Source organism: Carlito syrichta, unplaced genomic scaffold, assembly GCF_000164805.1.
Source record: "Carlito syrichta isolate Samal-C Ts95f unplaced genomic scaffold, Tarsius_syrichta-2.0.1 Scaffold307338, whole genome shotgun sequence".
NCBI classification, from domain to species: domain Eukaryota; kingdom Metazoa; phylum Chordata; class Mammalia; order Primates; family Tarsiidae; genus Carlito; species Carlito syrichta.
In genome coordinates, this window is record NW_007251434.1 from 1,110,464 (window position 1) to 1,134,951 (window position 24,488).

General features: G+C 36.2%; 1 protein-coding gene across 1 annotated transcript in view; it reads right to left on the reverse strand.

The window, feature by feature from the left end:
• SPRED1 (sprouty related EVH1 domain containing 1) overlaps window positions 1-24,488 on the reverse strand; it is a 115,849-nt gene extending 91,361 nt beyond the window's left edge. Inside the window, exon 1 of the mRNA XM_008064441.1 lies at window positions 23,978-24,488. Coding sequence (XP_008062632.1) covers window positions 23,978-24,009 — 32 coding nt within the window. The 5' untranslated portion in view covers window positions 24,010-24,488. The remainder of the gene's footprint in view (window positions 1-23,977) is intronic.

Sequence of the window (24,488 nt, forward strand, 5' to 3'; positions counted from 1 at the left end):
ATTATAACCCATACTAACAAATACTCAAATGTGAGAAGAAAAAGTTATTCTACAAAATTCCAATTAATAAAAGTATAAGGAATGATCGAAACAGAAAATCACCATTTGGCAAACACCAAAAAAAATTGTCATAGGCAAGAATTATCAGCAGATGCTAAAAATGGTGAACAAGTGTATGACAGAAAATAGGACACTGAGACAGTCTTAAAATATCTCCCCAGAAAATACTTACACTAGAACTTAACAGTCGAGAAAACTGGCAAACACCAATTTAACCAAATGATCAAACTTAACCAGTAGTGGGATATTATCAACATCATCTACTTTCCGGTTTTATGGACAAAGACACCATCATTTCATATTGTTGCCAAAAACATGTAAATTGAATTTAGGAAAGTTCTACAAAGTGCCTGGCCAGTAATCTTTATAAGTGTCTCTAGGTTGTAAATGACAGACTCAAGAGCTGTTTCAGATTAAAGAAGACTAACAAGACATGACAACTTAATGCAATGTGATCGTGGATTGTATCCTGAAATGGAAAAAGGACATTAGTAAAACAACTGGTGGAACTTGAATAATATCAATAGATATTAATATTGTCAGTTGGTAATAATATTGTATATGTTAATTTTCTGATTTGGCTATGTAAGATGTTAGCATTTGGGGGAACTGCCTAGATGAGTATTCTTTGTATATTTTTCTTACATTTTTCTAGGTCTAAAATTATTTCAAAGTGAGCATGAAAATATAAAAATATAATGAGTATATATGTAGCTCCATCAACCTCACAGAACTCCTTTGAGAATCAGATGAGATAAAGTATGTAAAAGTATGCTGTAAATTCTAAAGCAATATACAAATGTTAGCAATTTTCATTGTCATTTCCAACCCTGGTGTTATAAGATGTCTGACACTTCCTCTTTGTAGTACTCCAAATATACCTTCGAGTCTGTAGAAAGAACTGGAATTACAAACCAAGGATATCTAAGGGTGCTTAAATGTCTACTCTAAAGAGAACAAAATTCTAAAACTGCAGTCTAACCATTAAAAAATGAATCCTCTCTCCAGGTTGCCATAAACCTTAAAGTAGAATCTAAGCATAAGAATCTTCTGAAGAAGCACAGCAATATGAGGAAGACTAACTCGTAATTACAGTAACTGTCACGTCTTTGAATGGTAACTCTTCCACATATAATACTGAAAACATTCTCAAGATTACCTAGGTTGTCAATTAGTAATAATATTGTATAGGCTAATTTTGTGATTTGGCTATGTAAGATGGTAGTGTTTGGGGGAGCTAAACAATGAGAAGCACGTTTACATAATACTGTCTCTACTTCTACCTTGACGTCTTACCCATAAAACCTTCAATTTTTAGTATATATAACTGAATGGAAAGGGAGAGATAAATATAGTTCATAGGTTCATGAAAAGTTGAGAAGTCTGGAACCACAACCATTTTCTTCATCTAAAATATCCCCTTACTAGGCGTGGTGGCCGAAGTGAGAGAATTGCCTAAGCCCATAGGTTCGAAACCAGCCTGGGCAACTTAGTAAGACCTCATCTCTACAATGAAAAAAAAAAAAAATTAGCCAGGCATGGTGGCATGTACCTGTAGTTCTAACTACTTGGAAGGCTGAGGCAGGAAGGATCACCTGAGCCTAGCAGGTAGAGGCTGCGGGTGGCTGTGAGTGTGTCACTGCACTCCAGCTTGGGCAACAGAGTGACACTCTTGACTTAAATAAATAAATAAATACATGCATACATTTAGATAAATAAATAAAATAAAATACCCCCTTAGTATTCCAATCAGAAATCTCAGCTGCTTGGATCACTTACATGACAGAATGACACGTCTCATGCAGTTATAGTAAAGCCTGACTCAACTGAGCTAACTATCGTGTAGCTACAAATTATTCATTTTCAATTTCTTGCTAGTGAAGGAAATGAATTTTTTAAAAAAGACTAAAGTCCCATGAATATATATTATTCATATATATAAAATTTTACTTACAAATAAAAATATAAATTAAGGCTAAAGTTACAAGATGACTAAGTTCATAATATTAATTTGCTCCTTAACTCTATGTTGCTAACAGATATTTGATCTTTAACCCTTCTTACACAATCTATAATGCCATACAAACTTCAGAGCTCAAAGACAGTTATGACTGTAGCTACTTCAATCACCAGACTACTGAACTATAAAGTTAAGCATAACACATAAACATGGGTCTTCAAAATAAAGTAATTTTTTCTTTCAACTGTTTCTCCCTTTCTCAGAGAACCATATTTCCCCAGCAGTGAATCAGTATCCACATCTTTTAAGGTCAAAGAATCAATCATTTATTTCTAGTATTAGATTGGGAACCGCTTGAGGGAAAGATACAGATTTTACTCATCTATATCCCCAAAGCCTACCATCCTAACACCTGTAACACAGTAAACTTCAAAAATGTTAGTTCCTATCCCTTTTCTGGCATGTAATAAATGCTCAATAAATGTCTGCTGCAGCTATTTCATTCAGTATCAATATTAATGACCGTGACAAACCTAGGAACAATGTAAAATGTAAAATCCAGGACATTGACTAAATTTGACTATTAAGAAATGTTCAACATCCTGATCTCCATTTGTTTGATTGTTTCTAGCAGATTGCTATTCCAATGCACATGTATGATTGATCTTTTTGGGCCCACTGCACTGAAACATTTTATTACAGCTAAAGTATGTAGCACACACATAATGACTTTGAATTACAAGACATTTCCTTACTGTGAAACAAGTCTAACCACTATTTTTACAGGATCTTAACACTTTAACATCTGACATTTAGATAATGCTCTATCTTGGTATAATATATTGATAATTAAGTGTTTATTATTGGGTGTAGTACTTTGTCACTCAATAATCATTAAATAAATTATCATAACACAAGAATCATCATTTTAAAATTATATTTATCTTTAAAAACCCAGTATGTAAAAGGTAAAACAAAGGAATACAAAACAATAAAGCCATCTACCGATCATCTAGCAGATCATAAAAATGACTGGCTTAATAAAGACTACCTCAGAAATATCACTGAAAAATGTCAAAACTTATATAAAGATCAGTATATATTCAAGTCTACTTCAGAATTTTTTGACTACTTAATACATTAACATATTGATTAAAAAAATTAAAAATTAACTTCAAATAGAATTATTCAATGAAATAAGGCATGCTTTATTTTAATATTTATTCATTATATTTATATTACATGAGAGTAATATTTATTAGTATTAAAATTATCTCACATACTAAAAAAGATAAAATAATGCAAATAACAGACTATTCTGAAATTAATGATGGACTACATAGGAGATTAAGTCAAATTACAAATTATTAAGACTAAAAGTACTAAAAGTCATCTGAGTCATCTTATTCCAGCAATGAGGAAATTGAAAAGTTTCTTTTTAAAGAAGGATCACACACTAGGTAATTCTTAACACACGATAATATAAGGAAAGATGAAAAAAACAACACTCACCATTGCAAATACTGGCCAAGAGACTGATAAGGGCAGACTAAGAATGCATAAGTAAGAGTACATGAAGAGAGGTAAACTATCATGGCAGGTAAGAGGCTGGATTCTGCAGCCTAACCTGACCAAATCTAAATCCCCCACTCTGTCATTTGCTAGTTTAATGTCTGCAGGCCTCAATTTCCTCATCTATAAAATGGCTATAACTGTACCTACCCCATAGAGCTGCTATGAAATTAAATGAGTTTATGAATTAGTGTAAATTAATTCACTAAATCAATTCAACGTTTGGCACATAGTAAGCACTCAAAACATTTTAGCAGAAAATCATTATTTGTTATAGAAAATGCAAATCAAGATCACAATAAAGTACAATATTTATACTCATTATCATACATTACAAGTGAGAGTAAAATTGGAATTACCTAGGGACACAATTTGGCATTACCTTGTGGGCTTAAAAATTCACAACATATTTTATTCCTAAATATACACTCATGAAAACATTTAGTCAGGAGTGTCCACACTTTTGTCTTCCCAGGGCTGCAAGTAAAGAAGAATTGTCTTGAGCCACACATATATTATATAACATAGTATACATATATAATAGGACTTTTAAAAATACTTTTAATTATGAAGTATAGAACAATGAGAATATGAAATTAGTGAGAGGCCAGGCTTGGTGGCTCAGCCTATAATCCCAGCACTTTGGGAGGCCAAGGTGAGTGGATTGCCTGAACCCGTTCGAGACTAGCCCATGCAACTTGGTGAGACCTTGTCTCTACACACTAAACTAAAAAATATTAGTCAGGCATGGTAGCGTGCGCCTATAGTTCCAGCTACTTGGAAGGCTGAGGCAGAAGGATCGCCGGAGTCCAGGAGGCTGACCCTCGGGTGGCCGTGAGCATGCCAATGCACTCCAGCCTGGGCAATGGAGTGGGACTCCAACTCAAAAACAAACAAGCAAACAAAAACACACCAGTGAGAAATCCGAAAAACTTGTTTTTATAAAACTATCAATGTCTGGTTTGATAGCAGTAGTCACAAGTCTTAGTGAGTTCTCAAGGTGCTTGTCAGAAATGTGTTTGTTCAATGGAATCAACTGTACTGCCCATAAAGAGAACTGGATTAAAAAAAAAGTGGTACACATACACGATGGAATATTTATTACACAGTCACAAAGAAAGACAAAATCATGAACTTCACAGCAACCTGGATGGACTTAGAGTCTATAATATTGAGTGATATATCACAGAAACAAATAACTGAGTATCACATGTTCTCACTCCATAAGTGGACCTTGAATAATTATCATAATACTATAAGAAAAGGATTGGCAGTAGTGGGAAACTGTCGGGGGTGGGGAGGAAGGTGGGATTGGCAGTAGTGGGAATCTGCAAGGGGGGGCACACTTCATCAATAAGGGTGCCTGCATAATGAACATTTGTATACCTTACTCTAACTTGTACCCCACATCTTTAAAATAAAAAAATTTTTTAAAAAGAAATGTTTGTTCAAATTTTGCTCTTCATGTGCTTCATAACTGTAAACAGCTGCTCACAAATGTATGTGTTGTCAAAAAGCGATGTCATGAGCAAGGTGTGATTGTGAATTTTGTGCATAGGGTCACAAAGAAAACAAACACTAAAAAACACATGATGTTAAAAGATTTTGTGGGGCCACATTACTAGCTGTACTAGGCTGCACTGCATGTGGCCCACGGGCTGTAGGTTGTACAAACCTGATTTAGTCAGAAACATAGGCAAGAAGTTCATAGTAGTAATGACTATAACAGCAAACTGCTGGAAATAATGCAAATACCCTTAGACAAGAAAATGTCTAAATTGTGGTAACTTGACACAATAGAATATTATACAGCGGTACAAATGAATAAAAAAAAACTATACTAAAAAAGAATACATCTTAGTAAATTGCTGCGTTTTAAAAAATCTAGTTCTAATAATTGACATATAAATAAATATATTCCTATTATGGAGTTCAAAACTATTTAGGTATACATATGTGTGATAAAACACTTTTTAAAGGAAGGGAACAGTAAACACACAATTCAGGATAGAGTTACTTCTGAAAAAAAAGGCAAGAGACTATTATAAAAGTACATCAGGCAGATGTTAGTTACCACTAATGCCCATATTCTTGGATTTGAATGTGGGTAGGTATTTATTAGTCAAGTAAATAAAAGAAGTTCATATACAGACCAATGATGACAGTATGAAACAAGAAATGATTAACCAAATTCTGTGAAACTAACAAAGGATGGAAGATTAAGTGTATCTGCTTTGGTGGGAAGGATTAAATAAGATAGTGCATGTTTGACACAGCAAAGTGCTTAATACATGTAATTATCCAAAATGGTATAATCTACCAGAAGTTATTATAAAATAAAACTCTTTAAAAATGAGTATATCTTCATATGCTAAACCAATCTCTTTTTCATTTCCCCAAAGCAGAAACCATATTTTATAAAGATATAGAGACTGTTCAGTAGCACAGCAGGACTCCAGAATTCCTACCAATCTAATCTTCTTTCAACTAAATCAGTATGTCACAACCTGTTTTCGTATACACTGCCTTCATCAATTTTTTTCTTACATGTATCATGTATATTATCCAAAACATGTTGCTCCAGAAAGGAAAGGTTTTAATCACTAACCAATTAAAAAATAAACAAAAACTACCACAAGTCACAGATAGTAATCACAAAATTTAATACAATAATAATTCGTTTGTCTACCAAAGACTGAGGTTGATACTACTACTTCTTATATTACTCCTTCTTAAAATATAGTATATGTATACACACAAACATCTTTATTTAAGATTTGAAAAGTATTAAGAAAAGAATAACTTCTCAATTTAACTACATGCCATGGCTGAAAAACAACCAATATTATCTTACTACCAGTGGCAAATTCCACATTTTGGAAAAAGTTACACTACCCCAAGCTACCTCCCTATGAAAAAAAAATTTTTTTGAAATTTTCTTCAACAGGCTGAATAGAGAACATGTCCAAGTTTTGGGTTTTCTTTAACTTGTGGGGCTTGAAGGAATAGAAATGCTCAAGATTTCTGCCATCCAATAAAGTAGTCGCTAGTCACTTGTGGCTATTTAAATTAAATAAAATTAAAAATTTAATTTCTTAGTTGCTCATATCACATTTCAAATACTCAACAGACAAACAGCCATATAGTAGCTCCCACATTGGGTACCATAAATGAATATTTCCATCAACACAGAAAGTTCTAATGGATTTACTGCTTCAGGTTTTCAAAGGATTTTAATACTGACCAACTGGAAGCAAATGAAAATTAAAATTTTAGCAGGGACAAAGTAGTATATTTCAGTAAAGTAATTTTAAAAATTGTAAAGGACTGTGAGAGATAATGAATTAAACACTAGTAGTAAAAAAATTTTTCCTACAATTCCTTTATAATCTGATTAATTCCAAGGTTGGAGAGATGTACCATACTAAAGTAGATCTCCCCAACTAAGATGATACAGTTACTACTGCAACTGAGGATTGGAATAAAAATTTAGAAGGAAAATAAGGTTAACAGACTGAGGCCATACCTGAATGGATAATGACAAACACTTACGCTGTACCAAGCAAGCCCTTTTAACATAATCTATGAAAACTCATTTATAATTACCTTACCTTCATTAACATAAAGCAGTAAGGAAAGTGTACTCAAATAATGGACAGGATATCAATAACAAAATATATATTTTAAAAATAATATGTCCTGACCGGGCGCCATGGCTCAAGCCTAGCACTTTGGGGGGCCGGGGCAAGAGGATTGGCTGAGCCTGCGGGTTCAAGACCAGCTTGGGCAACATGGTGAGACCTTGTCTATACAATAAATTACCCCCTCCAAAAAAAATTAGCCAGGCATGGTAACACGCGCCTGTAGTTCCAGGTACTTGGAAGGATGAGGAAGAAGGATCACAGAAGCCCAGCAAGTCGACACAGAAATGGCTGTGAGCATACTGTTGCATTCCGCTGCACTCCAGCCTGGGTGACAGAGTGAGATTTCAACTCAAAAAAAAAAAAAAAATGGGTCCTGTAAATATAGTACACTTTTCATTTATTATACCCTGATCTCTTTAACATATATAGGATCTGCCCCCACCCCCTACATGATCTCAACAACCCTATGACTTTATTGTTTGGGGACAACTGATAGTAAGTAGGATAACTGTATCATACACATATACACAAACCTTTCATAAAACAACTAGACTTACTGTGATAAAACACAGGTTGACTTTTATACTTTGTTCTATCCCATATGAAAACAATGCTGGTCAAGAGCCATTGCAATTAAAGATCCCCTGCTCTAAACTACTGTGCAGTATTTGAGATGTTGTTCTCCTCCAAGGATGTATCTCCTTGTTGGTACTGAAGAGTTACATTTATGCTCCACTTATTACTTCACAAAAATAAGACATAATACTAAAAGGTATAGGATACTCAGGAGAGTGGGTTTCCAGACAAGTTGGAGGGACTGCAGAATAACTCAGATTTGAACTGCTGTAGCTAGATTACAGACAACAAATATTACATCATTGCTTTTCTTAGATTTCTTCACTGAAGTGCTCCAAGTGAAAATGTATTTCCAATGTATTTTAAAGCAATCTTCAAAAAGTAATTATTTTAAAATCTAGTAAACTATCTCAAAGATTTATGAGATTTGTTTTTATTTGCTGAATTCTAAGCAATAATATAGTTGTCTTCCCAATATAAAGTGTTTTTAATCTGAATAAGGAAAAAATGGAAAGCTTGGAAAACTACTAAATCTTTATATATTTATATCATATGGCATATGTGTGCTATGTACACTGTATCAAAAGGCAAAACGCATTTCTTACTGTGACACAGACAAAAAAATTCAAAAAGCCATTCTTTTAGGACACAGGCTTTGGAGTCAGAAGACCTTTATCAGCTACATATAATCTTTGCCAAGTTATTTAACTTTCCCAAGCCTCAGTTTCCTCAACTTTGTAAATAGGGGTAGTAAAAGCAGTAACACGTAAATGGCTGTTACAAAGACTAAATCCATAAAATGATTTTAAGCCAATGCTGAAAATCACTCAAATACAAACTATCATTTAGTTATGTACTGGGAACTGTATAAAACCACAAGGTTCTAAAAAATAAAAAAGAAATTTAAGATATTTGAGAATGAATTTCATTTATAAATATTCCATAATAGAAAAAAGAATGTGAATTTTCAAAAATGGTAATTCAAATTAAGAATGTTTTAAAAGCACTTGTACTCTGACACAATTAGCCCTCTCCTGCAAATTTATCTTAAGAAATTAAAAAGAAAATGATTATGTGCAAAAAAAAATACTCATTACACTGTTATTTATAATACCAAGGTGCTAGAAACCTAAAGTGTTCATTAAGAAGATAATATATAAACTTTTGGTGAAACTAGATGAAATATTAGAGGTAGCCGGGCTTGGTGGCTCAGCCTGTAATCCCGTGCTTTGGGAGGCTGAGGTGAGTGGACTGCCTGAGCCTGTGGGTTCAAGACCCGCCTGGGCAACTTGGCGAAACCTCATCTCTACAATAAATTAAAAATTTAGGCAGGCGTGGTAGCGCACGCCTGTAGTTCCAGCTACTTGGAAGGCTGAGCAGAAGGATCGCTGGAGCCCAGCAGGTGGAGGCTGCGGTGTCCGGGAGCGGCCACTGCACTCCAGTCTGGGCATGAGTGAGACTCCAACTCAAAAAAAAAAAAAAGAAAGAAATATTAGAAGTATTAAAATGATTAAAAACTACATGTAAGCATGAAGTGTTTATATTTTACATCAGATGAAAATGAATAATATTTCTATGTACATTATTAAAACAAGCAAAAATATGTACGAAACTAGATGCAAATGAAAGTTGTGTGGTTGATTTCTTTTTTTTTTTGAGTTGAAGTCTCATCCCGTCGCCCAGGCTGGAGTGCAGTGGCATGCTCATGGCCACCCCAGCATTGTCCTGCTGGGCTCCAGCAATCTTTTGTCCTCAGCCTTCCAAGGTACTGTAACTACAGGCAAGAGTTACCACAACCAGCTCATTTTTGATGTATTGTAGAGACAAGGTTTTGCCAAGTTTCCCGAGCTGGTCTCGAACTCGGGGCTCAGGCAATCCACTTTCCTCAGCCTTCCAAAGTGCTGGGATTATATACAGACTGAGCCACTGGGCCTGGCCAATTTCTTTCTTTTTTGAAGTTATTGCTCCTGTATTCCCTAAAACAAAGTTGATTTAAAGGACTCAGCTTACTATTGGCTAAATTTGAGATGAGATAAATGCAAACATGGGATGATGTAGTGTTAGCCAGTATTATAAGTCAAATTATTCATTTTATTTGATGTATGCTAGGCCTAGTATACATTATGCAAGTTCAGATTCAAAAGCAACACGGTCTATAAAACATCAGACAAATTCTTTTTCTTTTTGGCTCACTTAAGCTAAATCTGCTTCCTCCTGAAGTACGAAGACTAGGAAAAACTGCTAGGGAAAACAAAAGATCGCTAGAGGCTATCTTATCCCATTCATCTTCCATCACTCATCTTCTTTTAAAAAAACGGTAACACAAAGTTGAAGAATATCCTGAATTGATATATTTATAAAGATTATTAACTTCTTAACTTTTAGTAACTTAAGTCGATTTGGTTTTTGGATCAAATAACCCTCATCAAGAGAAAAAGTATGTACATTCTTCATCATCATATTTTTAAGTTCCAGATTTATGTTTATTCAGTATCTTGATTCACAAGTAACTTCAAATGCATTCCTAAACCAGGTTTACATTTATGTATTCAAGGCAATTATTTTTGAATTAACAAACTATACAGTTTTTTTCAGAATAGTAGGGCTAAATATCAGGCTAAATCAAAGCATAAAAGAATTTTTCCTTTAGTTGTCTTAATATCCATAAAACTGAACTAAGTATGAGCTTAAGACCCTCAGCTGTCCAAATTGAAGCTAACAGATTAAATGAACAACAATGAACAATGTAACAGATCTATCCTATCCATCTAATAGGGGTGGTAGTTTAATTACAGCTGCAAAAAAATTAAATGTTTAAATTGGTAATGAGTTAATAATTTCCCTATGCTGAAAAATCTTCCTCTCCCTTTCCTGTGAAAGTAGATTTTTGCACTCTGCACAATAATATTTAAAGTTCTTGCATTCAGCTGTAAAAAGAATGGTTTTTCTATCACAAGTGAGGCAGAAATATCAATTCTACTTATATTTCCAAAAATGTGCTTAGGCCGAACTTGGTGGCTCAGCCTGTAATTCCAGCACTTTGGGAGGCCGAGGTGAATGGATTACTTGAGCCTGCGGATTTGAGAGCAGCCCAGGCAACTGGGCGAGACCTCGTTTCTATCATAAAATAAAAAATTAGCTGGGCGTGGTAATGCACACCTATAGTTGTGGCTACTTGGAAGGCTGAGGTGGAAGGATTGCTGGAGCCCAGCAGGTGAGTGTGCCACTGCACTCCAGCCTGGGTGACAGAGTGAGACTCCAACTTTAAAAAAAATGTGGTTAGGTATTAAAATTATTTTAATAAGGTCTAGAAATAAACTGCTTTTATAACTAAATCCTGCCAACGATAATATAAAGTATTTCAATAAAATCCTACAATATTAGTCGACATCTTCGTTAGTCTCTCATAAAACCACAAAATTCTTCATAAAACACTAATGCAGATAATTTGTTTACATGTCTATATTTCCCTCTACTTCCTAATTGTCAGCATTTCTCGTTCCTAATAGGACCATTATTACATGGGACCCTATCATTTCCAAAACTCAACTCTTTCCAGCTAAGTTATTCCCTGTTCTTATCCTCCTCTCCCAACACCCTTCTCTTCAACCTCCAATTCCAAAATCCTTACTCTTGCCTCTTTAAATTGAACAGGCAGGTGGCAATAGTCACACCCCAAGTCATGCTATACTCACATTAAACCTGCTGGCACTGGCTCAGTATTTCTCTCTACTTCAACTCCTGATACTTTCACAGCTATGTGAAACATCCATATTGTTGACATTTCTTTTTGACACTTTAGCAGATCCTGGGTTCTCTACTCATTTCTGTTTCTATTTCAATCTTCCTTCACATGTCTTCACTCTGGATCCCTTGTTCTCTGATCAAAATCTCATTTTCAGATTTCTCCAACTTACATTCTACAAGCTCTTTAACTTCACCAAAACTTTCAGTCCCTCAAAATAGATGCCAATTCTATGTGTCAACCTATCACACCAAGTTTATTTTTTTCTTTAAAATCCAGTAAGTGTATGAGGTACAGTGCAGTATAAATACTGCTCAAGTTGAATCTCAGTTCTATTCCTTACTCACTTGTATGGGTGAATTGCTCTTGGGTCTCATTTGTAAACTATGAATACTTGACTCACATGGTCCTTAGAAGGATTAAATCCATCAATGTCTAATGAGCAGCAAAACAGTTTGGTAGACTCTTGTCTCCTAGGCCTTGCTCCATCAGTTACCCACCTTTCCTTAAATCTCTGTTCTCTTACTCTCCATTACTGACGTTATCTCAGCCAACAAATCATTTCAACTCCTAATTCCCCACTGAATGACTAGCATCTACTCTTTGACATTTTCACTTCATCACTTATTTGTCTTTAATTCTGCAGGCAAAATCTGATTTTTGCTCTCACTACTCCTTCCATAAAGGTCAATGACATCTTAACAGTTAAGAATTGAGCTAAATGAAACCTCACTGTTGATCAAATTCAATACTCTTATTTTAAATCAGAAAAATCCTTTTCTTAGCATCTATCTAATCTTTCTGCAATATCTTACACTGACGGGCACCTCCTTTCTTATTTTTTATTTTTATTTTTTTGAGTTGCAGTCTCACTCTGTCACCCAGGCTGGAGGGCAGTGGCACGCTCACAGCCATCGCAACCTCGACCTGCTGGGCTCCTGCGATCCTTCCACCTCAGCCTTCCAAGTAGCTGGAACTACAAGCACGTACTACCACGCGCTAATTTTTATTTTATTTTATTGTAGAGACGAGATCTCGCAGGTTGCCCGGGTAAGTCTCAAACCCGCAGGCTCAGGCAATCCTCTCGCCTTGGCCTCCTAATGTGCTGGGATTACAGGCTGAGCCACCGAGCCCAGCCTAGGCACCTCCTTTCTTAACATGCCTTTTCCCCTTGGTTTCTGAAACACTGTCCTCTCTGGACTTTCCCACCAGTCAAGCTTCTTCTGTCTTTGATGTCACTTCTCTCTTCTCTTAAAAACACTAGTGCTTCTCACTTGTAATCTTTCCAATACTACTTAATATCCTCCAATGAAATGTTTCACTGACTTCAATTGTTATATGTGTTGAAAATATCACCTGTAACTCTACTTCCTTAATATTTTTTTTGGAAACTAAACCATGTGGGATATTTTCTGCATTGACACCTAGTAAGCACCCAGATTTTAAAAGCTCAAAATTGGGCTGCTTTTCTGTTAAAAGCGTGTTCCACCTCTACTCCTGTTTCATTTAAAAGCATCACAGCAGCCCAAATTCAACCCTTTTTCACTTGGAGACATCTCACACATCACCTATCAGCAACTCAACCACACTTTTTTACAAAATAGTGAAAAATGAATCACTTTATATTAAATAGTATAGAGTTGGAACCAATTATCTTATTGTAATATTTGGCTAATAAAGGAATTTTGAACACTGAGAAACTTATTTGGCAAAAAAATCAAAATTTTATATATTTTTGTAATGTGTGAAACAGTCAGTAACATGCACTGTAGGTTCATTGATACATCTTGTGCAATAGTAACCTGGCATCTTATACCTGGAGTTTTTATATTAGCGCAAACAACGCAGTCTTATTTTCTTTCTCCCACATTATTAATATGTAATTTATTGCCAGGTCTGTAGTTCTAAGAAGATGTGGAAGGACACACTCGTGATTCCTGAAAACCACTTCTCAACTGATTGATCATATCTCAGTACAGATACCATCTCTTTATTTACTTTTTCATGCAATTTGAATGGAAAACTTCAAGAAAACATAGATCTTTGAAAATCTGTGCTGGCATAAGTTTGTCCTGTGTAATCACCAGCAATCTCTGTATGTCCCCTAAGAGGGGACATCTGAGTGGTTTGCTAGATTTACGATGTCCCCTTAGAGGGGATATCCAAGTGAAAAGGGTTACAATATTTAAGTTATCCCACACTCTTCCTACTCCTTCCTTCACATTCAGTCAAGTAATCATACTTATTAGACATCTCAATTGCCTCTCAAATACATCCTCAATAGTTCCAAATGCTCTGCTTCCAGCTCTATTTTATTGCCTTATTACACCATCCTCATCAACAGAAGTTCATTTTCTTTTCCCCCAAATCAACTGTCCTAATGAGCCCCACTTTCTACGCAAACTGGTTATCATTCCCTCACTTAAAATACTGGTTCCCCATTGCCTACAGGTAAACACAATCTAGATCTATCACAATCTGGTCCCCCATACTTTTCTCAATTACTCACAACTATTTCAAGCAATGGTATCCAAAAAGCCACTGCTTTTCTTCAAACATTTCCTTTTTCTCCTTCTGTGCTCATTTTCTGTCCCCTTCTCTTCTTGGATGGAATTCTCCTCCCACTTCCCATACTCTCTCTCTCCCCCATGGCTGTCTCTAAATGCCACCTCTTTTCTGAAGCCTTCTTTCACACAAAACCTCCTTCTTGCCATCTACCCCAGGTAAAATCATTTTCTCCTTGAGCCTTGAAGAATTTCCTAACAAGGCACTCATCACATTTCAGAAGGATTTATTTTCCTTGTTGAATTGTGAAAGCAGTTTTCAAGTTTTACTTATCTTTGCATCCCCAGAGCCAAGGAAAAAGTCAAGTGCCTAGCAGGCACTTACTCAAATGTCACTGAACTGAAATCCTTTAGGAAAAAGTTACTAATGGTGCCTATTCAAATCTGTCCTGAAAGTGCTAAGAAATCAATATATAAAATCCAGCAATTAAAATTCTGAAATGTTTAATAATGCTTTACATATTAAGGGAGGAACCACAGAACTCCTCAATTCCAATGTCACAGTATGAAAATAACACAAGAAGACAGTAAAAAAAAAAATGTTTGGTGACTTAAAGCTGACATGGTAAAAGTTATGGCAGCTTTGAAAAAGTGGTATCAGAAAAGTCACAATTCACTAAATTTCATCCGCATTTCTGGTAATCTTACTACAGGATGCTAATATATAAAAGCCATTAAAAAATATGGTGAATTTGTGAAAGTAAACCCTAAACATATGAATACTTCAAGCAAGATGTGTCTAATTATATGAAATACTAATACTAAATACTAAAAACAATTACAATCCACAAACCAAGTTCATAATGGCCTTCTATCTAATTAGAACTCCTGCTTATACAAATAAAACTTAGAAATAAATTAAACTGATATTAGATTGAAATTCAATTTCCAATTGCTGCTGAATTTACTAAAGCTTATTCTTTGCTTTCTAAAATGTAGAAAGAAATGTCTTTCAAGACAATTCAGAAATTTCTTTTTTTTTTTTTTTTTTAAGAAACAAATTTATTCTCTCACAGTTGTGGAGGGCAGAAGTCTAAAATCAAAGTGTAGGCAGGGTTGCAATTCTTCCAAAGGCTCTAGGGGAGAATCCTTCCTACTTTTCCAGCTTCTGGTGGCTCCAGGCATTCTTTTACTCATGGCTACATAACTCTAATTTCTGCTTCTGTCTTTACATGACCTTTTCCTCTTAAATTTCTTGTTTACTTTGTTTTGTTTGTTTTTTTTTTGAGTCAACTGGAGTGCAGTGGCACGATCACAGCTCACCACAGTCACAACCTCCTAGGCTCAGGCGATCCTTCTGCCTCAGCCTTCTGAGTAGCTGGGACTACAAGCACATGCCACTATGCCTGGCTAATTATTTTTTTATTTTTAGCAGAGGTGAAGTCTAGCTATGTTGCCCAGACTGGTCTCGAACTCCTAGGCGCAAGCAATCCTCTCACCCCGGCTTCCCAAAAAGCTGGGATTACAGGCTTGAGCCACCACGTCCAGCCTTTACATCTCTTACATGGACATCTGTCTTTGGATTTAGGATCTCCCTGGATAATCCTCAATAATCTCAGAAATTTCAAACACAATTTCCACCAGTCTACCCTACATTCATGAGTGACAGAAATGATATGCTAAACATGAATTTCATAAGTACAAAGACCTTAGAATTCTAGGACTCTAAAGTAAAAGAAACCCCAAAGTTGCCCAAATATAACATCTCATTTTAAATCAGAAGATTTCAAAATGTAAAATTCTAGAGAGCAGAAAAATGTCACTGTTTATGAACATTTACTTCCATTATTATAAGGCAAAGATGAGATGAAATTTTAACATTGTTTGTTCATTTCTCTCTCTTAATCCACAAATATGATAAACTACCTTAATTTTCTCATGTTGATCCATTCTTACAGCCTCAAGATAAACTCCATTTGGCTGTGAGGCTATTTTGTTGTTGTTTTTATAGTTCACTGAATTGAGTTTGATTTGCTACTTCTTAAAGATTCACAGCCACTATCTCTTAGTTTTTCTCTCCTCCATTATCTCTATTCTCTTTTAGAATCGTTAGCTGTATGTTGGAGTTATTCATGTTATTCTTCATGCTTCTTAATCTTTCTATTTTACATCTCTATCTTTGGGTTTAGCCTTCTGGGCTTCAGTATATAGTATAAGATTTTAACCTTTTGTGCCACGAATCTTTTTGTCAGTAGGGTGAAACTTATGGCTTTTTTCTCAAAACAGTATTAAGAACCCCAAACAAAATAAATAGGGTCACACAAAAAAAAGTTATCCTGACATGTTATCAAAGTTTTTTTCATTTAAATATAGCAATAATATTGTTTTTATTAACACATTAAAATATAAGCTCTTGCAACCAGTTTGATGACTATAATAATTTCAAAGTACTGATTATTTTACATTATATTCCAAGACTGTATTATTTTACATTATATTCCAAGCTGTAACAACTGAAGAGCATTTGTGCTATAAGAAAAAAATATCTGTAATTTCGATTGGTGGTATGGGTTGAACTGTGTCTCCCTAAAATATTTTATTGAAGTGCTAACCCCCAATACCTTAGAATGTGACCTTATTTGGAAAGAGGGCTCTTGCAGATGTAATCAGTTGAGATGCAGTCATACTGGAATAGGGTGGGCTCCTAATCCAGTGACTGGTGTCCTTAAAAGCAGGCAGTCAAATGAAGACACAGAGATATAGGGAGAACTCTATATGATTATGAAGGTAGAGATTAGAGTTATGCAGCTGAAAAGCCCAAGAATGCCAAAGATGTCCAGCATCCATCGGAAGCTAGAAAGAGGCAAGGAAGGATAACTCTCCTGGTTTCAAAGGGAGCACGGTCCTCCCAACACCTTGACTTCTAGCCTTCACAACTGTGAGACAATAAATTTGTCTCAATTTGTGGAATTTCGTTACAAGCAGCCCTAAAAAACAAATACATTTGCTGTCACAAGTACCCTCTAATACTGCTGAGGTTTGTTAGCACTTCTTTCTGTTACAAATGTAAAGAAATTTCAGTTAAAGATTAGTAAAAACTAATGTCACTTTTCCCCGTTCCATTCCACAAACATTGAGTTTTAAGAATATTTGGTCTTTGTTTAAACAAAAATCTGTCAGTATATTTTCATCTTGGGTGACACAAAAACAAGACTTCACAGGTCTGTAATAACTTTGGTTTTGGATTCTGAGATTGCAGCTATGGCACAAAACTTCTCATAAACAGTGCAATAAACCTAAATATTAAAGAAGGATGAAATTCATTACCTGTGTTATTTATTTAGTTAGTTATTGGAGTGGGGGGTCTCACTCTGTGGCTAGGCTGCAGTACAGTGATATGATCATGGCTCACCACAACCTTGGCCTCCTGGGCTCAGGCAATCCTCTTGCCTCAGCTTTCCAGGTAACTGGGTCCACAGGCGCACGCAACCGTGCTTGGCTATTTTTTAAATTTTTTGTACAGACAAGGCCTTACTATGTTGCTCTGGCTGGTCTCAAACTCCTGGGCTCAAGCAATCCTCCCGCTTTGGCCTCCCAAAGTGCTGAGATCCCAGGTGTGAGCTACCATGCCCAGCTTCTGCATTAACGTCTTAAATTAAACATACAAATGATCCCTTAGTTTTAGATTAGTATGATTTGTATGAATGACTAAGTGAATGACTTTTGGCAACTTTTTTTAGTTTATTTCTTATAGAACTACTTAAGTTACGATTTAAGCCCAATAGCCTTATATTCATTTATTCACTCAGATAGAGCCCATACTGATTTTTTTTAATGAATTCTCCATTTGTAATATATATTGTATCATCCAAGACACATAGCTATTAAGTCCAACATAAGAAAATCTTAACAAATTATGAATATGCCAATTGTTTCCAAACTTTTTATCTTGGTTATTCAAAATTCATTCTTTTACTTCACAATTTTACCAGATCTCTACAAGAAGTCCTTCATTTGCCTAAATGGCAAAAATAACAATATGATAAAGTTAACAAAATCTAGTGATTCACAATATGTCTACCACTATATTACTTTAGGATAGATCATACACCATAAGCACAGGAAGGGCCCATAATGTTGCTTGGTACAAAATCCTTGATTTACAAACAAGCAAACTGAGGCCTACAGAAGCTGTCACCTGCCCAAGACGACAGAATAAACTAAAAACTAGAAGAAAAATGCTAATTTCCAATCCAGTATTCTCTATACCATACCATACTACATAAAAGAGGATAACATTTAAAACAATAATCTGCAAATACCTTCTCTCTCTCTCTCCCCCTCTCTGTGTGTGTGTATATATATATATACAGGGTCTCTCTATGTCTGTGTTGCTCAGGCTGGTCTTGAATCCCTGGCCTCAAACAATCCTCCTACACTGGCCTCCCAAAGTGTTGGAATTACAAGTGAGAGCTACTGCACACAGACCCATCTAGCATATGCTCTATACTTAATGACATAAGAAAATACAGTAAGCTACAATCATCTCTATTCTCTTTTAGAGAATAGAGATAATTATCACAAAACTTGGCATACAATAAAAATCTACTAAGTGAATATGACTCATCAACATCATAGGAAAAGAAAGGTTTGATTATATACCAAAATTTAACACTAGCTATCTAGTGGTAAAGTTGCAAATGAATTACTATTTATTCACTTTAGACATCATTCTGTACATTATATGAAACAGACTTCTGCTCTTACATGGGGTGAGATATTTTTTAAATTGGTACTTTTAATGAAGCTGCAGTTCCTACTGAAGATTGAAGAAGAAAAGCAGAACTTTGCTTATCAACCCTTCCACCAAAAAACGTAAGATCAATCAAGTTCAAGTTAACCAGTTCCACAGAAAAGGCTAGATTGTTGCCCATTTTCCCTTAGGCACTTCTCAGTCATCAACAGCTGCAATGTAAAATTATGGAATCTGCTGCCCTTTAATCTCTCCTGATGAATTTCAATTTCTTTATCCCCAGTAAGTTCCTCAGAGTTGGCACTATGAAGGAACTGTGCGAGAGGAGACAGATTTAAATAACTTAAAACTTATAAATGGCCAGATATATAATTTCCTAAGTTTAGAGCTTCCTGTGCCAAAAAAGACAGACATATGTCTACCTCCTTGTTGAGGACATGGGTCTTCAGATATACCACACAGCTCAGAGGCCAAGCACATCCAAATATTTCAACAGCATCCAGGACAGTTTTAAGCCTGAATTAAGTTATTTCTCAGCCAGGCTTGGTGGCTCAGTATGTAATCCTAGCACTTTGGAAGGCCAAGGCGAGTGGACTGCCTGAGCCCGCGGGTTCAAACCAGCCTGGGCGACTTGGTGAGACTCTACGATAAATTTTTTAAAAAATTAGCTGGGCGTGGTAGCACGCGCCTGTAGTTCCGGCAACTTGGAAGGCGGAGAAGGAAAGATCACCGGGGCCCAGCAGGTTGATGCTGGGGTGGCTGTGAGTGTGCCACTGCACTCAGCATGGGTGACAGAGTGAGACTGCAACTCAAAAAAATTATTACTCAACCTTGCAGAAACAAAACGTATCAAAATGAGGCCATTTTTTCCTCTAAAAAAAAAAGAATACAAGGTAACTCTTCCTAAAAGAACAATAATGTATTTTTCTCATATTCTTTTTCAACCTATTTTCTAACACAGCTATGATCTCAAATGCATAAATTCACAGAAAAAAAAATCTGATATGATTCTATCAATTCCCTCACATTTTTAGAGCATCTACCATCAAGCATTGTGCTAGGCATCCACACAAAGTGGGAAATTATATAATAGAGGACATAGAAATAAATAATCACAATTGTATGATTAAAAAAATTAATATAAATATGTATCAAATATAGAGAAATAGAAAGGGAAGGACTGTTCAGGGAGGGGTACTGTGTAAGTGAGAATGTCTTTTGGGGGAAAATGATGGATTTACAAAAGTTTTGCAAGTGAAGGGATTATTCTAGGCATGGTAGCATATTGTGTTTAAAAACATTCAGGATAGTAAAGTTTGAAGTGGGAAAGCGGAGAGAATTAAGTTGAAGCAGGTGAGCAGTCACTTAGCTCATATTTACATAGATCAACTGAATTCAAAGCAAATGTTTGTATAATGTACCACATCTATATAAATATTAGCTGGTTTAATATTACATAGTTTTCTATGTTTTCCAATTGTATAGCCATGTGTAGATACAAAAAATAAATGTATGAGGGGGTGACTATATATTTATTTGTACTACCCTCAGAAAAACTCACCACTGGGTACACTTTTTATGATATAATATAACCACAAAAATTTGTTTTTATTTATGAAAAAATGGTTCAAACCTAGATTACAGCATACCAAATTTATCACAAGTGACCTAATGCTAGTTAACCTAACCAAAATCTAACATAATTCCAATTTGCTATTAGAAAGTCTAATAATGACATGGCAAGTGTTTCTGGCTAATGTGAGCCTAATAAGCAAAATAGCTTATATTTCAGCTATTTTACTTCTCCAAGTGCTTTGACCAAATTGGCTAAAGGATATGTAGTACTACATACACTCAATATCAAAGGACAAAGACACTTAAGTGTTACATAATATGCCATTAAATGTTTAAAACTCTATTAAAAAGGCTACCTCAACATGTATAACATGGTATGGTTTTATGTATTGGAAATATTTGACTGGAGTATTAAACAATTTCTGTGCTTTGAAAAATCACCTACCAAAAATCTTTTGAAAAGTAAGAGTTTATAATATGAATTAAAATAAGCTGAGATAGAAATGTTTTATTCTATTCTAGTCACTTTCTTCCTGATTTGGTATGGTATTAAGGAAAGTCTTGCAAAAAATATATCCTCCACTAATCACTGATTAAATATATACCCACAATCAACCTCTAGGAGTTATCTATTTCTTTACATAGAACTCTAATTTCAAATAAAAGAGCATGTATTAGAGATTTCAGAATAAGGCCTCTAAGGGCCTTATTGGATTTTACCACAATGGCATTGTAGAAAGAGTTAATGGTTTCCCAAGAAACTGGCAATTTTCTTTTCTTAAAGGTTCAAATTAGATGGAAAAGAAAATAAAGAATGTTAAGAACAGTCTCTACTGTAATTAAATGCCTATGAAATGAGGTTTAAAAAAATGAGGAAAAAAATATATGTAAAGCCCAAATAAAATCCACATTACAGGGTGGTTTTAAACTATAATAAGGCCTTAATGGTTTCTGCTATAATATATTTCCTGTGTTTCTTCAAAATGTTATAGCTATAAATAATAAATTTCCATTTCAAAACCTTACTTTATATATTAAAGATGAGACATAAATTATTATAATAAAAGCTACATTCTAAATAAGTTCACTCTTGTGGTTTAGCTAATGTACAAGCAAACGACAGCTATAGCAAAATTGATTACCAGATGAACACATCCCTTTCTAATATGCTTTTTTTAAAAAAGACAAAAACTCCCAAGATTTTGTCCCCATGAAGAGTTAACATCTCATACCAAAATATTACACTGAAAAAATATATTTATTTTTGCCCTACCAAAACTAAAAGCATTATAAAGCTACTAAGGAATAATTTATTAGTAAAGCAAGATAAATCCGTAAAAACAATTTTAAAAGTGTGGATGAGTGAAGTAATTTTCAAACTGTCCCATATAGTTAGCATACTATATATATTTAAGATTAAAAAAAACTCCTATGGGAAGACACCTCTTATCAACAAGGGTGCCTGAACAAAGCATATTTGTATACCTAACCCTTAACTGTACCCCACAATATCATAATAAAAAATACTGATTTTAAAAAAAAAACTCCCCCAGTGAAGACTGCCATTTAATGTTTCAAATATCAACATCTTGGGGATTAAACCGTTGGGGATATTTTCTCATCTTAGTGGAAGGGCTGTATCATCACTACAAAAAAAAAAAAAAAAAAAGGAAGAAAAAAACTGCTCTCTCAATTTATCCATGGCAAGTACAAAAAAATGGCCCATTTTTTTGTACAATATATTTTACATGTTCGTCAACTCACATCCCATCATGTTTTTCTATTAGCTGCAGCTACACTGAGATATTCACTACTTAAAAAAAAAAAAAGAACTGGTAAGAAGTCTCCTCCCATCTCAAATAGAATTTAACATTTTTGATCCAAGCTACTTGCTTTAAAGATACAAGTAAAAGTTACTATCATTCTGGTCAGCATTTCTAGCAGTTTCCTCCTAACCAACCATTATCTCAGATAGACTTCTTGATCTCCCTCAAAGTAGGTTTAATCTGCAGAAGGCAGTGAGACACTGTACTGCACTGTGAATGGACAGCCAGGTATTTTATGAATGGAGGCGATCACGTGATCTCAGCACCTCCCCGAACTGATATTTCCCACATAACTGTGTCAACATTCTGAGAACAGGGGTAGTTGTTTGTGTGTGCGTATGTGCTGAAATTTAAACTAGAATTTCAAATTCTCCTTACTTCCCGAACTCAAAAATCTGCATGAAAACAGATAAACAGCTTTGATTTTTTTGTTGTTGTTGTTGGAAAATCCTTTCAAGATGTCCAAGGTGATGGATGTTTAATTATTTTTTTTATGAATGAAGACTGTGCTATGCAAATGAGGGCGATTCACAAAAAGAGAGAGAACATGGCGGCCACTTCTGCTTCTACACTGCACTGACACTGCAGCAATCTACCTCCTTCTACACCCGCTCATCAGAAGCCTGTGCTTTTCGGGGAGGGGAAAGGGGGGAGGACGTTGCTAGGCCTTTCTCTAAGCTATTTTATGTTAAACAGGACACTGCTACAGACTTTAAAGTGCTCTCAAAAAAGGTCTGACTTGAGGAATGCACGTTATTTAAAGGAATGCATCCTAAGGACTAGTCCTAACTCATTTAACTCTTTCCGACCCTCCAAAGATAAACAAAACTTGAACAGAATTACAAGAAAGAGAATACTAATATTCTGCATGGAATTAAATTCCTTCTCAATAGAAAACTGTAACTATTATTCCTCCGGGTAGCTGTTACGTTAAAACAAAATATTTAAACGGTAAAGTATTTCGTTGGAAAACACAAGGACAGCCCAAATAAGCAAAAACTTAAATCAGAATACTCCAGAAGTTGATGAAATCACCATTTTCAGCAATGTAAATTCAGTTAAATCGACGTAAGTGGTATGTTTTAATATAGTCAAAGAGCAAAAATTAGCATTCAAATTTTTCTACGTTCCCGATGAAAACACGTCCAATAGTCACAAAGGTAAACACAAGCTCAACATCTCCCACACTCCAGGAGTCCTTAATCCCATTAAATTCTAAAAATGTTTCCCTAACCCTATTTTTTTTTTTTTTTTAATTTTTACAAGACTCTTATAGGTCACAAGTTTACAGGAGGGGGGAAGGCTTAATCTGTATTTAAAAGTCACTGACTCATCGAATTAAGATTCAAGAGCAGTTTGCTGCAGGAGGTGCTCCCACACGTTAGTTTCCCAGTGAAATAGCTATAAAGGAAGCAGGATGGCTATTCAAGGTATGCTGGCTGGTACGCCAGAGAGAAAGGACCGGACGGGGGTCTCCAGGAAAAGGGGTAATCGCTACTCCACTTCCAACCACCCACATGACTCCTTCCCGTGGACATACAATTGCCATTCCATCCCAACACTTGACACCCTGAATACCCCACCAGAAAGCAACTAGATGCGGGGGGGGGGGGCTGACCCTAAAAATGGCTAAGAAATCAGTTATCTCCGAACAAGACGCACCGAACTCTCCAGGGTTGCAAGCTTTCCGGAGGGGTCTAGGGGAATGCGGAGGGGGGAGCCGGTGGGGGGGGGTAGCAATCAAGATGAACGAGGCGCTTACTCGTTGTCAGAAGTCGCCGTCTCCTCGCTCATCTTTCCCTCACCGTGATCCGATCTGGAGATGGAGGAGCAACAGCAGGCGGGGGAGCAGCAGCAGCACCGACGGGCAGGAGACAGCGGCGGCCGGGGGGGCGCGGGCGCAGCGGCTCAGGGGCCTCACCATGGTGGATGCCTCACCCAGAACGGTGCCCCCCCAGCCGGGAACCCCGGCCACCCCCGCAGGGGGGTGGCGGCAGCAACCTCCGCCGTGGCGACCCCGGCCCCTTCTTCCCCCGCCTCAGCGCCCCGCCGAGGGATCCGAGGAGGCCGGGTGGCGGGGAGCAAGCGGGCAGCTCGCGAGGGCTGGCTGGAGACCTGCTTCTCCGGCCACTGGGGTGGAGCGCGGCGGGGTCCGGCCAGGAAGGAGCGGGCGGGCGGAGGACCCGGGAGCAGAGGCGGCGCTTCCCTCAGGGATGCGGCGAGGAGGAAGCAGGGCTCCGTTCAGTGGGGGCCGGCGGGGGGGTGCCGAGCCC